This window comes from Scyliorhinus torazame, unplaced genomic scaffold, assembly GCF_047496885.1.
Source record: "Scyliorhinus torazame isolate Kashiwa2021f unplaced genomic scaffold, sScyTor2.1 scaffold_602, whole genome shotgun sequence".
Classification (NCBI taxonomy): domain Eukaryota; kingdom Metazoa; phylum Chordata; class Chondrichthyes; order Carcharhiniformes; family Scyliorhinidae; genus Scyliorhinus; species Scyliorhinus torazame.
Genome location: NW_027308329.1, coordinates 112,501 through 126,327, shown reverse-complemented (window position 1 = coordinate 126,327; position 13,827 = coordinate 112,501). Strand labels below are relative to the sequence as shown.

The following is a 13,827-nucleotide window of genomic DNA, read 5'->3' as shown; positions in this document are numbered from 1 at the left end:
AGTGATTCTGCTCCTGTACTCCAGCCGTTTTGTGATCCATGCACTCGGTCCCCCAGATCCCCTCAGAGTTCTGTAAACTCCCACCATTTAAACAATAAGCTTCTCTTTATTCTTCCTGTCAAAATGGACACTTCCACATTAAACTCCGTTTTCCAGATCCTTGCCCATTCCTTGAACCTATTGTTCCTTGAGGCTCCAAGTCCTCTTCACACCACAACCCTCAGCTGTTTCCCATCATTAGTGCAGCGACTGGCGCACTCAGGGTTGCTCAGGGCTGCCCACTCACGCCACCACGTCTAACGGTTGACATTCTGCATTGAGTTTTGCAAGAATATGCTGCTTGACACTCGAGACAAGTGATGCAGGTAGATATGTCACCCCCCCCCCCGTTACAAGGGCACGGGGCTGATAATTCCTTAATTTCCGCCTGTCAATGTCTTGGCCAAAGTTGAATTTGTTGCAGGTGTTTCGAATTCTGGTGCAAGTCATGACGAGAGCAAGGACAAAGGATTCAGCTGTATTCAACTTCCGGATTACTAACGGATTGGTCACCAAATCAAGGTCAAATCGAAATACAATTCAACCCCATAAAAACACTTACCGGTTCGCAAAAGAATCTGTTCCCGCTCAAACTTTATCTGTGAACACAAAACAGAATGAAGGAACAATTATAGCAGGGTGATCCTCAGAACTGACCCTCTGACAGTGCGGCACTCCCTCAGTACTGACCCTCTGACAGTGCAGCACTCCCTCAGTACTGACCCTCTGACAGTGCAGCACTCCCTCAGTACTGACCCTCTGACAGTGCGGTACTCCCTCAGTACTGACCCTCTGACAGTGCGGCACGCCCTCAGTACTGACCCTCTGGACAGTGCGGCACGCCCTCAGTACTGACCCTCTGACAGTGCAGCACTCCTCCAGTACTGACCCTGTGACAGTGCGGCACTCCCTCAGTACTGCCCTCTGACAGTGCGGCACTCCCTCAGTACTGACACTCTGACAGTGCGGCACTCCCTCAGTTCTGACCCTCTGACAGTGCGGCACTCCCTCAGTACTGACCCTCTGACAGTGCGCACTCCCTCAGTACTGACCCTCTGACAGTGCGGCACTCCCTCAGTACTGACCCTCTGACAGTGCGGCACTCCCTCAGTACTGACCCTCTGACAGTGCAGCACTCCCTCAGTACTGACCCTCTGACAGTGCGGCACTCCCTCAGTACTGACCCTCTGACAGTGCGGCACTCCCTCAGTACTGACCCTCTGACAGTGCAGCACTCCCGTCAGTACTGACCCCTCTGACAGTGCGGCACTCCCTCAGCACTGACCCTCTGACAGTGCAGCACTCCCTCAGTGCTGACCCTCTGACAGTCCGGCACTCCCTCAGTACTGACCCTCTGACAGTGCGGCACTCCCTCAGTGCTGACCCACTGACAGTGCAGCACTCCCTCAGTGCTGACCCTCTGACAGTCCGGCACTCCCTCAGTACTGACCCTCTGACAGTGCAGCACTCCGTCAGTACTGACCCTCTGACAGTGCAGTACTCCCCACAGCACTGACATTCTGACAGTGCAGCACTCACTCAGTACTGACCTCTGACAGTGCAGTACTCCCTCAGGACTGACCCTCCTGACAGTGCAGCACTCCCTCAGTACTGACCCTCTGACAGTGCAGCAACTCCCTCAGTACTTCCCCTCTGAGAGTGCGGCACTCCATCAGTACTGACCCTCTGACAGTGCGGCACTCCCTCAGTACTGACCCCTCTGACAGTGCGGCACTCCCTCAGTACTGACCGTCTGACAGTGCGCACTCCCTCAGTACTGACCGTCTGACAGTGCGGCACTGCTCCCTCAGTACTGACCCTCTGACAGTGCGGCACTCCCCTCAGTACTGACCCTCTGACAGTGCAGCACTCCCTCAGTACTGACCCTCGGACAGTGCGGCACTCCCTCAGCACTGACCCTCTGACAGTGCGGCGCTCCCTCAGTACTGACATTGTGACAGTGCGGCACTCCCTCAGTACTGACCCTCTGACAGTGCAGCTCTCCCTCAGTACTGACCCTCTGACAGTGCGGCACTCCCACAGCACTGACCCTCTGACAGTGCAGCACTCCCTCAGTACTGACCCTCTGACCATGCAGCACTCCCTCAGTACTGACCCTCTGACAGTGCAGCACTCCCTCAGTACTGACCCTCTGACAGTGCGGCACTCCCTCAGTACTGACCCTATGACAGTGCAGCACTCCCTCAGTACTGACCCTCTGACAGTGCAGCACTCCCTCAGTACTGACCCTCTGACTGTGCAGCACTCCCTCAGTACTGACATTCTGACAGTCCGGCACTCCCTCAGTACTGACCCTCTGACAGTGCGGCACTCCCTCAGTACTGACCCTCTGACAGTCCGGCACTCCCTCAGTACTGACCCTCTGACAGTGCGGCACTCCCTCAGTACTGACCCTCTGACAGTCCGGCACTCCCTCAGTACTGACATTCTGACAGTGCGGCGCTCCCTCAGTACTGACCCTCTGACAGTGCAGCACTCCCTCAGTACTGACCCTCTGACAGTGCAGCACTCCCTCAGTACTTCCCCTCTGACAGTGTGGCACTCCATCAGTACTGACCCTCTGACAGTGCGGCACTCCCTCAGTACTGACCCTACGACAGTGCAGCACTCCCTCAGTACTGACCCTCGGACAGTGCGGAACTCCCTCAGTACTGACCCTCGGACAGTGCAGCTCTCCCTCAGTACATACCCTCTGACAGTGCGGAACTCCCTCAGTACTGACCCTCGGACAGTGCAGCTCTCCCTCAGTACTGACCCTCTGACAGTGCAGCACTCCCTCAGTACTGACCCTCTTAGACAGTGCAGCACTCCCTCAGTACTGACCCTCTTAGACAGTGCAGCACTCCCTCAGTACTGACGCTCTGACAGTGCAGCACTCCCTCAGTACTGACCCTCTGACAGTGCGGCACTCCCTCAGTACTGACCCTCTGACAGTGCGGCACTCCCTCAGTACTGACCCTCCCACAGTGCGGCACTCCCTCAGTACTGACCCTCCCACAGTGCGGCACTCCCTCAGTACTGACCCTCTGACAGTGCAGCACTCCCTCAGTACTGACGCTCTGACAGTGCAGCACTCCCTCAGTACTGACCCTCTGACAGTGCGGCACTCCCTCAGTACTGACCCTCCCACAGTGCGGCACTCCCTCAGTATGACCCTCTGACAGTGCGGCACTCCCTCAGTACTGAGCCTCTGACAGTGCGGCACTACCTCAGTACTGACCCTCTGACAGTGCGGCACTACCTCAGTACTGACCCTCTGACAGTGCGGCACTCCCTCAGTACTGACCCTCTGACAGTGCGGCACTACCTCAGTACTGACCCCTCTGACAGTGCGGCACTCCCTCAGTACTGACCCTCTGACAGTGCGGTACTCCCTCAGTACTGACCCTCTGACAGTGCGGCACTACCTCAGTACTGACCCTCTGACAGTGCGGCACTCCCTCAGTACTGACCCTCTGACTGTGCAGCACTCCCTCAGTACTGACCCTCTGACATTGCAGCTCTCCCTCAGTTCTGACCCTCTGACAGTGCAGCACTCCCTCAGTACTGATCCTCTGACAGTGCAGCTCTCCCTCAGTACATACCCTCTGACAGTGCGGAACTCCCTCAGTACTGACCCTCGGACAGTGCAGCTCTCCCTCAGTACTGACCCTCTGACAGTGCAGCACTCACTCAGTACTGACCCTCTTAGACAGTGCAGCACTCCCTCAGTACTGACGCTCTGACAGTGCAGCACTCCCTCAGTACTGACCCTCTGACAGTGCGGCACTCCCTCAGTACTGACCCTCTGACAGTGCGGCACTCCCTCAGTACTGACCCTCCCACAGTGCGGCACTCCCTCAGTACTGACCCTCTGACAGTGCAGCACTCCCTCAGTACTGACGCTCTGACAGTGCAGCACTCCCTCAGTACTGACCCTCCCACAGTGCGGCACTCCCTCAGTATGACCCTCTGACAGTGCGGCACTCCCTCAGTACTGAGCCTCTGACAGTGCGGCACTACCTCAGTACTGACCCTCTGACAGTGCGGCACTACCTCAGTACTGACCCTCTGACAGTGCGGCACTCCCTCAGTACTGACCCTCTGACAGTGCGGCACTACCTCAGTACTGACCCTCTGACAGTGCGGCACTCCCTCAGTACTGACCCTCTGACAGTGCGGTACTCCCTCAGTACTGACCCTCTGACTGTGCAGCACTCCCTCAGTACTGACCCTCTGACATTGCAGCTCTCCCTCAGTTCTGACCCTCTGACAGTGCAGCACTCCCTCAGTACTGATCCTCTGACAGTGCAGCACTCCCTCAGTACTGACCCTCTGACAGTGCAGCACTCTCTCAGTACTGACCCTCTGACAGTGCGGCACTCCCTCAGTACTGACCCTCTGACAGTGCAGCACTCCCTCAGTACTGACCCTCTGACAGTGCAGCACTCCCTCAGTACTGACCCTCTGACAGTGCGGCACTCCCTCAGTACTGACCCTCCCACAGTGCGGCACTCCCTCAGTACTGACCCTCCCACAGTGCGGCACTCCCTCAGTATGACCCTCTGACAGTGCGGCACTCCCTCAGTACTGAGCCTCTGACAGTGCGGCACTACCTCAGTACTGACCCTCTGACAGTGCGGCACTACCTCAGTACTGACCCTCTGACAGTGCGGCACTCCCTCAGTACTGACCCTCTGACAGTGCGGCACTACCTCAGTACTGACCCTCTGACAGTGCGGCACTCCCTCAGTACTGACCCTCTGACAGTGCGGTACTCCCTCAGTACTGACCCTCTGACAGTGCGGCACTACCTCAGTACTGACCCTCTGACAGTGCGGCACTCCCTCAGTACTGACCCTCTGACTGTGCAGCACTCCCTCAGTACTGACCCTCTGACATTGCAGCTCTCCCTCAGTTCTGACCCTCTGACAGTGCAGCACTCCCTCAGTACTGATCCTCTGACAGTGCAGCTCTCCCTCAGTACATACCCTCTGACAGTGCGGAACTCCCTCAGTACTGACCCTCGGACAGTGCAGCTCTCCCTCAGTACTGACCCTCTGACAGTGCAGCACTCACTCAGTACTGACCCTCTTAGACAGTGCAGCACTCCCTCAGTACTGACGCTCTGACAGTGCAGCACTCCCTCAGTACTGACCCTCTGACAGTGCGGCACTCCCTCAGTACTGACCCTCTGACAGTGCGGCACTCCCTCAGTACTGACCCTCCCACAGTGCGGCACTCCCTCAGTACTGACCCTCTGACAGTGCAGCACTCCCTCAGTACTGACGCTCTGACAGTGCAGCACTCCCTCAGTACTGACCCTCTGACAGTGCGGCACTCCCTCAGTACTGACCCTCCCACAGTGCGGCACTCCCTCAGTATGACCCTCTGACAGTGCGGCACTCCCTCAGTACTGAGCCTCTGACAGTGCGGCACTACCTCAGTACTGACCCTCTGACAGTGCGGCACTACCTCAGTACTGACCCTCTGACAGTGCGGCACTCCCTCAGTACTGACCCTCTGACAGTGCGGCACTACCTCAGTACTGACCCTCTGACAGTGCGGCACTCCCTCAGTACTGACCCTCTGACAGTGCGGTACTCCCTCAGTACTGACCCTCTGACTGTGCAGCACTCCCTCAGTACTGACCCTCTGACATTGCAGCTCTCCCTCAGTTCTGACCCTCTGACAGTGCAGCACTCCCTCAGTACTGATCCTCTGACAGTGCAGCACTCCCTCAGTACTGACCCTCTGACAGTGCAGCACTCCCTCAGTACGGACTCTCTGACAGTGCAGCACTCCCTCAGTACTGACCCTCTGACAGTGCAACACTCCCTCAGTACTGACCCTCTGACAGTGCAGCACTCTCTCAGTACTGACCCTCTGACAGTGCAGCACTCCCTCAGTACTGACCCTCTGACAGTGCAGCACTCTCTCAGTACTGACCCTCTGACAGTGCAGCACTCCCTCAGTACTGACCCTCTGACAGTGCGGCACTCCCTCAGTACTGACCCTCTGACAGTACCGCACTCTCTCAGTACTGACCCTCTGACAGTGCGGCACTCCCTCAGTACTGACCCTCTGACAGTGCAGCACTCCCTCAGTACTGACCCTCTGACAGTGCAGCACTCCCTCAGTACTGACCCTCTGACAGTGCGGCACTCCCTCAGTACTGACCCTCCCACAGTGCGGCACTCCCTCAGTACTGACCCTCTGACAGTGCGGCACTCCCTCAGTACTGAGCCTCTGACAGTGCGGCACTACCTCAGTACTGGCCCTCTGACAGTGCAGCACTCCCTCAGTACTGACCCGCTGACAGTGCGGCACTACCTCAGTACTGACCCTCTGACAGTGCGGCACTCCCTCAGTACTGACCCTCTGACAGTGCGGCACTCCCTCAGTACTGACCCTCTGACAGTGCGGCACTCCCTCAGTACTGACCCTCTGACAGTGCAGCACTCCCTCAGTACTGACCCTCTGACAGTGCAGCACTCCCTCAGTACTGACCGTCTGACAGTGCGGCACTCCCTCAGTACTGACCCTCTGACAGTGCAGCACTCCCTCAGTTCTGACCCTCTGACAGTGCGGCACTCTCTCAGTACTGATCCTCTGACAGTGCAGTGCTCTCTCAGTACTGACTCTCTGACAGTGCAGCACTCCCTCAGTACTGACCGTCTGACAGTGCGGCACTCCCTCAGTACTGACCCTCTGACAGTGCAGCACTCCCTCAGTTCTGACCCTCTGACAGTGCGGCACTCTCTCAGTACTGATCCTCTGACAGTGCGGCACTCCCTCAGTACTGAGCCTCTGACAGTGCGGCACTACCTCAGTACTGACCCTCTGACAGTGCGGCACTACCTCAGTACTGACTCTCTGACAGTGCAGCACTCCCTCAGTTCTGACCCTCTGACAGTGCAGCACTCCCTCAGTACTGACCCTCTGACAGTGCGGCACTCCCTCAGTTCTGACCCTCTGACAGTGCAGCACTCCCTCAGTACTGATCCTCTGACAGTGCAGCACTCCCTCAGTACTGACCCTCTGACAGTGCGGCACTACCTCAGTACTGACCCTCTGACAGTGCGGCACTACCTCAGTACTGACCCTCTGACAGTGCGGCACTCCCTCAGTACTGACCCTCGGACAGTGCAGTACTCCCTCAGTACTGACCCTCTGACAGTGCAGCACTCCCTCAGTACTGGCCCTCTGACAGTGCAGCGCTCCCTCAGTACTGACCCTCTGACAGTGCAGCACTCCCTCAGTACTGACCCTCTGACAGTGCAGCACTCCCTCAGTACTGACCCTCTGACAGTGCAACACTCCCTCAGCACTGACCCTCCGACAGTGCGGCACTCTCTCAGTACTGACCCTTTGACTGTGCAGCACTCCCTCAGTACTGACCCTCTGACAGTGCGGCACTCCCTCAGTACTGACCCTCTGACAGTACCGCACTCCCTCAGTACTGACCCTCTGACAGTGCAGCACTCTCTCAGCACTGACCCTCTGACAGTGCTGCACTCCCTCAGTACTGACCCTCTGACAGTACCGCACTCCCTCAGTACTGACCCTCTGACAGTGCAGCACTCCCTCAGTACTGACCATCTGATAGTGCGGCACCCCATCAGTACTGACCGTCTGACAGTGTGGCACTCCCTCAGTACTGACCCTCTGACAGTACCGCACTCCCTCAGTACTGACCCTCTGACAGTGCAGCACTCCCTCAGTACTGACCCTCTGACAGTGTGGCACTCCCTCAGTACTGACCCTCTGACAGTACCCGCACTCCCTCAGTACTGACCCTCTGACAGTGCAGCACTCCCTCAGTACTGACCCTCTGACAGTGCAGCACTCCCTCAGTACTGACACTCTGACAGTGCAGCACTCCCTCAGTACTGACCCTCTGACAGTGCAGCACTCCCTCAGTACTGACCCTCTGACAGTGCAGCACTCCCTCAGTACTGTCCCTCTGACAGTGCAGCACTCCCTCAGTACTGTCCCTCTGACAGTGCAGCACTCCCTCAGTACTGACCCTCTGACAGTGCAGCACTCCCTCAGTACTGACCCTCTGACAGTGCAGCACTCCCTCAGTACTGACCCTCTGACAGTGCAGCACTCCCTCAGTACTGACCCTCTGACAGTGCAGCACTCCCTCAGCACTGACCCTCTGACAATGCCGCACTCCCTCAGTACTGACCCTCTGACAGTGCAGCACTCCCTCAGTACTGACCCTCTGACAGTGCAGCACTCCCTCAGTACTGACCCTCTGACAGTGCAGCACTCCCTCAGTACTGACCCTCTGACTGTGCGGCACTCCCTCAGTACTGACCCTCTGACAGTGCGGCACTCCCTCAGTACTGACCCTCTGACAATGCCGCACTCCCTCAGTACTGACCCTCTGACTGTGCGGCACTCCCTCAGTACTGCCCCTCTGACAGTGCAGCACTCCCTCAGTACTGACCCTCTGACTGTGCGGCACCCCCTCAGTACTGACCCTCTGACAGTGCAGCACTCCCTCAGTACTGACCCTCTGACAGTGCAGCACTCCCTCAGTACTGACCCTCTGACAGTGCGGCTCTCCCTCAGTACTGACCCTCTGACAGTGCAGCACTCCCTCAGTACTGACCCTCTGACAGTGCAGCACTCCCTCAGTACTGACCCTCTGACAGTGCGGCACTCCCTCAGTACTGACCCTCCCACAGTGCGGCACTCCCTCAGTACTGACCCTCTGACAGTGCAGCACTCCCTCAGTACTGACCCTCTGACAGTGCGGCACTCCCTCAGTACTGACCCTCCCACAGTGCGGCACTCCCTCAGTACTGACCCTCTGACAGTGCGGCACTCCCTCAGTACTGAGCCTCTGACAGTGCGGCACTACCTCAGTACTGGCCCTCTGACAGTGCAGCACTCCCTCAGTACTGACCCGCTGACAGTGCGGCACTACCTCAGTACTGACCCTCTGACAGTGCGGCACTCCCTCAGTACTGACCCTCTGACAGTGCGGCACTCCCTCAGTACTGACCCTCTGACAGTGCGGCACTCCCTCAGTACTGACCCTCTGACAGTGCAGCACTCCCTCAGTACTGACCCTCTGACAGTGCAGCACTCCCTCAGTACTGACCGTCTGACAGTGCGGCACTCCCTCAGTACTGACCCTCTGACAGTGCAGCACTCCCTCAGTTCTGACCCTCTGACAGTGCGGCACTCTCTCAGTACTGATCCTCTGACAGTGCAGTGCTCTCTCAGTACTGACTCTCTGACAGTGCAGCACTCCCTCAGTACTGACCGTCTGACAGTGCGGCACTCCCTCAGTACTGACCCTCTGACAGTGCAGCACTCCCTCAGTTCTGACCCTCTGACAGTGCGGCACTCTCTCAGTACTGATCCTCTGACAGTGCGGCACTCCCTCAGTACTGAGCCTCTGACAGTGCGGCACTACCTCAGTACTGACCCTCTGACAGTGCGGCACTACCTCAGTACTGACTCTCTGACAGTGCAGCACTCCCTCAGTTCTGACCCTCTGACAGTGCAGCACTCCCTCAGTACTGACCCTCTGACAGTGCGGCACTCCCTCAGTTCTGACCCTCTGACAGTGCAGCACTCCCTCAGTACTGATCCTCTGACAGTGCAGCACTCCCTCAGTACTGACCCTCTGACAGTGCGGCACTACCTCAGTACTGACCCTCTGACAGTGCGGCACTACCTCAGTACTGACCCTCTGACAGTGCGGCACTCCCTCAGTACTGAGCCTCTGACAGTGCGGCACTACCTCAGTACTGACCCTCTGACAGTGCGGCACTACCTCAGTACTGACCCTCTGACAGTGCGGCACTCCCTCAGTACTGACCCTCTGACAGTGCGGCACTCCCTCAGTACTGACCCTCTGACAGTGCGGCACTACCTCAGTACTGACCCTCTGACAGTGCGGCACTCCCTCAGTACTGACCCTCGGACAGTGCAGTACTCCCTCAGTACTGACCCTCTGACAGTGCAGCACTCCCTCAGTACTGGCCCTCTGACAGTGCAGCGCTCCCTCAGTACTGACCCTCTGACAGTGCAGCACTCCCTCAGTACTGACCCTCTGACAGTGCAGCACTCCCTCAGTACTGACCCTCTGACAGTGCAACACTCCCTCAGCACTGACCCTCCGACAGTGCGGCACTCTCTCAGTACTGACCCTTTGACTGTGCAGCACTCCCTCAGTACTGACCCTCTGACAGTGCGGCACTCCCTCAGTACTGACCCTCTGACAGTACCGCACTCCCTCAGTACTGACCCTCTGACAGTGCAGCACTCTCTCAGCACTGACCCTCTGACAGTGCTGCACTCCCTCAGTACTGACCCTCTGACAGTACCGCACTCCCTCAGTACTGACCCTCTGACAGTGCAGCACTCCCTCAGTACTGACCATCTGATAGTGCGGCACCCCCATCAGTACTGACCGTCTGACAGTGTGGCACTCCCTCAGTACTGACCCTCTGACAGTACCGCACTCCCTCAGTACTGACCCTCTGACAGTGCAGCACTCCCTCAGTACTGACCCTCTGACAGTGTGGCACTCCCTCAGTACTGACCCTCTGACAGTACCGCACTCCCTCAGTACTGACCCTCTGACAGTGCAGCACTCCCTCAGTACTGACCCTCTGACAGTGCAGCACTCCCTCAGTACTGACACTCTGACAGTGCAGCACTCCCTCAGTACTGACCCTCTGACAGTGCAGCACTCCCTCAGTACTGACCCTCTGACAGTGCAGCACTCCCTCAGTACTGTCCCTCTGACAGTGCAGCACTCCCTCAGTACTGTCCCTCTGACAGTGCAGCACTCCCTCAGTACTGACCCTCTGACAGTGCAGCACTCCCTCAGTACTGACCCTCTGACAGTGCAGCACTCCCTCAGTACTGACCCTCTGACAGTGCAGCACTCCCTCAGTACTGACCCTCTGACAGTGCAGCACTCCCTCAGCACTGACCCTCTGACAATGCCGCACTCCCTCAGTACTGACCCTCTGACAGTGCAGCACTCCCTCAGTACTGACCCTCTGACAGTGCAGCACTCCCTCAGTACTGACCCTCTGACAGTGCAGCACTCCCTCAGTACTGACCCTCTGACTGTGCGGCACTCCCTCAGTACTGACCCTCTGACAGTGCGGCACTCCCTCAGTACTGACCCTCTGACAATGCCGCACTCCCTCAGTACTGACCCTCTGACTGTGCGGCACTCCCTCAGTACTGCCCCTCTGACAGTGCAGCACTCCCTCAGTACTGACCCTCTGACTGTGCGGCACCCCCTCAGTACTGACCCTCTGACAGTGCAGCACTCCCTCAGTACTGACCCTCTGACAGTGCAGCACTCCCTCAGTACTGACCCTCTGACAGTGCGGCTCTCCCTCAGTACTGACCCTCTGACAGTGCAGCACTCCCTCAGTACTGACCCTCTGACAGTGCAGCACTCCCTCAGTACTGACCCTCTGACAGTGCGGAGCTCCCTCAGTACTGACCCTCTGACAGTGCAGCACTCCCTCAGTACTGACCCTCTGACAGTGCAGCACTCCCTCAGTACTGACCCTCTGACAGTGCGGCACTCCCTCAGTACTGACCCTCTGACAGTGCGGCACTCCCTCAGTACTGACCCTCTGACAGTGCGGCACTCCCTCAGTACTGACCCTCTGACAGTGCAGCACTCCCTCAGTACTGACCCTCTGACAGTGCAGCACTCCCTCAGTACTGACCCTCTGACAGTGCAGCGCTCCCTCAGTGCTGACCCTCTGACAGTGCAGCACTCCCTCAGTACTGACCCTCTGACAGTGCAGCACTCCCTCAGTACTGACCCTCTGACAGTGCGGAGCTCCCTCAGTACTGACCCTCTGACAGTGCAGCACTCCCTCAGTACTGACCCTCTGACAGTGCAGCACTCCCTCAGTACTGACCCTCTGACAGTGCGGCACTCCCTCAGTACTGACCCTCTGACAGTGCGGCACTACCTCAGTACTGGCCCTCTGACAGTGCAGCACTCCCTCAGTACTGACCCGCTGACAGTGCGGCACTACCTCAGTACTGACCCTCTGACAGTGCGGCACTCCCTCAGTACTGACCCTCTGACAGTGCGGCACTCCCTCAGTACTGACCCTCTGACAGTGCGGCACTCCCTCAGTACTGACCCTCTGACAGTGCAGCACTCCCTCAGTACTGACCCTCTGACAGTGCAGCACTCCCTCAGTACTGACCGTCTGACAGTGCGGCACTCCCTCAGTACTGACCCTCTGACAGTGCAGCACTCCCTCAGTTCTGACCCTCTGACAGTGCGGCACTCTCTCAGTACTGATCCTCTGACAGTGCAGTGCTCTCTCAGTACTGACTCTCTGACAGTGCAGCACTCCCTCAGTACTGACCGTCTGACAGTGCGGCACTCCCTCAGTACTGACCCTCTGACAGTGCAGCACTCCCTCAGTTCTGACCCTCTGACAGTGCGGCACTCTCTCAGTACTGATCCTCTGACAGTGCGGCACTCCCTCAGTACTGAGCCTCTGACAGTGCGGCACTACCTCAGTACTGACCCTCTGACAGTGCGGCACTACCTCAGTACTGACTCTCTGACAGTGCAGCACTCCCTCAGTTCTGACCCTCTGACAGTGCAGCACTCCCTCAGTACTGACCCTCTGACAGTGCGGCACTCCCTCAGTTCTGACCCTCTGACAGTGCAGCACTCCCTCAGTACTGATCCTCTGACAGTGCAGCACTCCCTCAGTACTGACCCTCTGACAGTGCGGCACTACCTCAGTACTGACCCTCTGACAGTGCGGCACTACCTCAGTACTGACCCTCTGACAGTGCGGCACTCCCTCAGTACTGAGCCTCTGACAGTGCGGCACTACCTCAGTACTGACCCTCTGACAGTGCGGCACTACCTCAGTACTGACCCTCTGACAGTGCGGCACTCCCTCAGTACTGACCCTCTGACAGTGCGGCACTCCCTCAGTACTGACCCTCTGACAGTGCGGCACTACCTCAGTACTGACCCTCTGACAGTGCGGCACTCCCTCAGTACTGACCCTCGGACAGTGCAGTACTCCCTCAGTACTGACCCTCTGACAGTGCAGCACTCCCTCAGTACTGGCCCTCTGACAGTGCAGCGCTCCCTCAGTACTGACCCTCTGACAGTGCAGCACTCCCTCAGTACTGACCCTCTGACAGTGCAGCACTCCCTCAGTACTGACCCTCTGACAGTGCAACACTCCCTCAGCACTGACCCTCCGACAGTGCGGCACTCTCTCAGTACTGACCCTTTGACTGTGCAGCACTCCCTCAGTACTGACCCTCTGACAGTGCGGCACTCCCTCAGTACTGACCCTCTGACAGTACCGCACTCCCTCAGTACTGACCCTCTGACAGTGCAGCACTCTCTCAGCACTGACCCTCTGACAGTGCTGCACTCCCTCAGTACTGACCCTCTGACAGTACCGCACTCCCTCAGTACTGACCCTCTGACAGTGCAGCACTCCCTCAGTACTGACCATCTGATAGTGCGGCACCCCATCAGTACTGACCGTCTGACAGTGTGGCACTCCCTCAGTACTGACCCTCTGACAGTACCGCACTCCCTCAGTACTGACCCTCTGACAGTGCAGCACTCCCTCAGTACTGACCCTCTGACAGTGTGGCACTCCCTCAGTACTGACCCTCTGACAGTACCGCACTCCCTCAGTACTGACCCTCTGACAGTGCAGCACTCCCTCAGTACTGACCCTCTGACAGTGCAGCACTCCCTCAGTACTGACACTCTGACAGTGCAGC

At 57.9% G+C, this 13,827-nt stretch overlaps 1 protein-coding gene across 1 annotated transcript in view; it reads right to left on the bottom strand.

Annotated features, from left to right (window-relative positions):
• Positions 1 to 601: 601 nt before the first annotated feature.
• LOC140406554 (lysine-specific demethylase 2B-like) overlaps positions 602 to 13,827 on the bottom strand; it is a gene marked incomplete at both ends in the record, with an annotated part of 117,029 nt that continues 103,803 nt past the window's right edge. The window contains one exon of the mRNA XM_072494551.1: positions 602 to 638. Coding sequence (XP_072350652.1) covers positions 602 to 638 — 37 coding nt within the window. The remainder of the gene's footprint in view (positions 639 to 13,827) is intronic.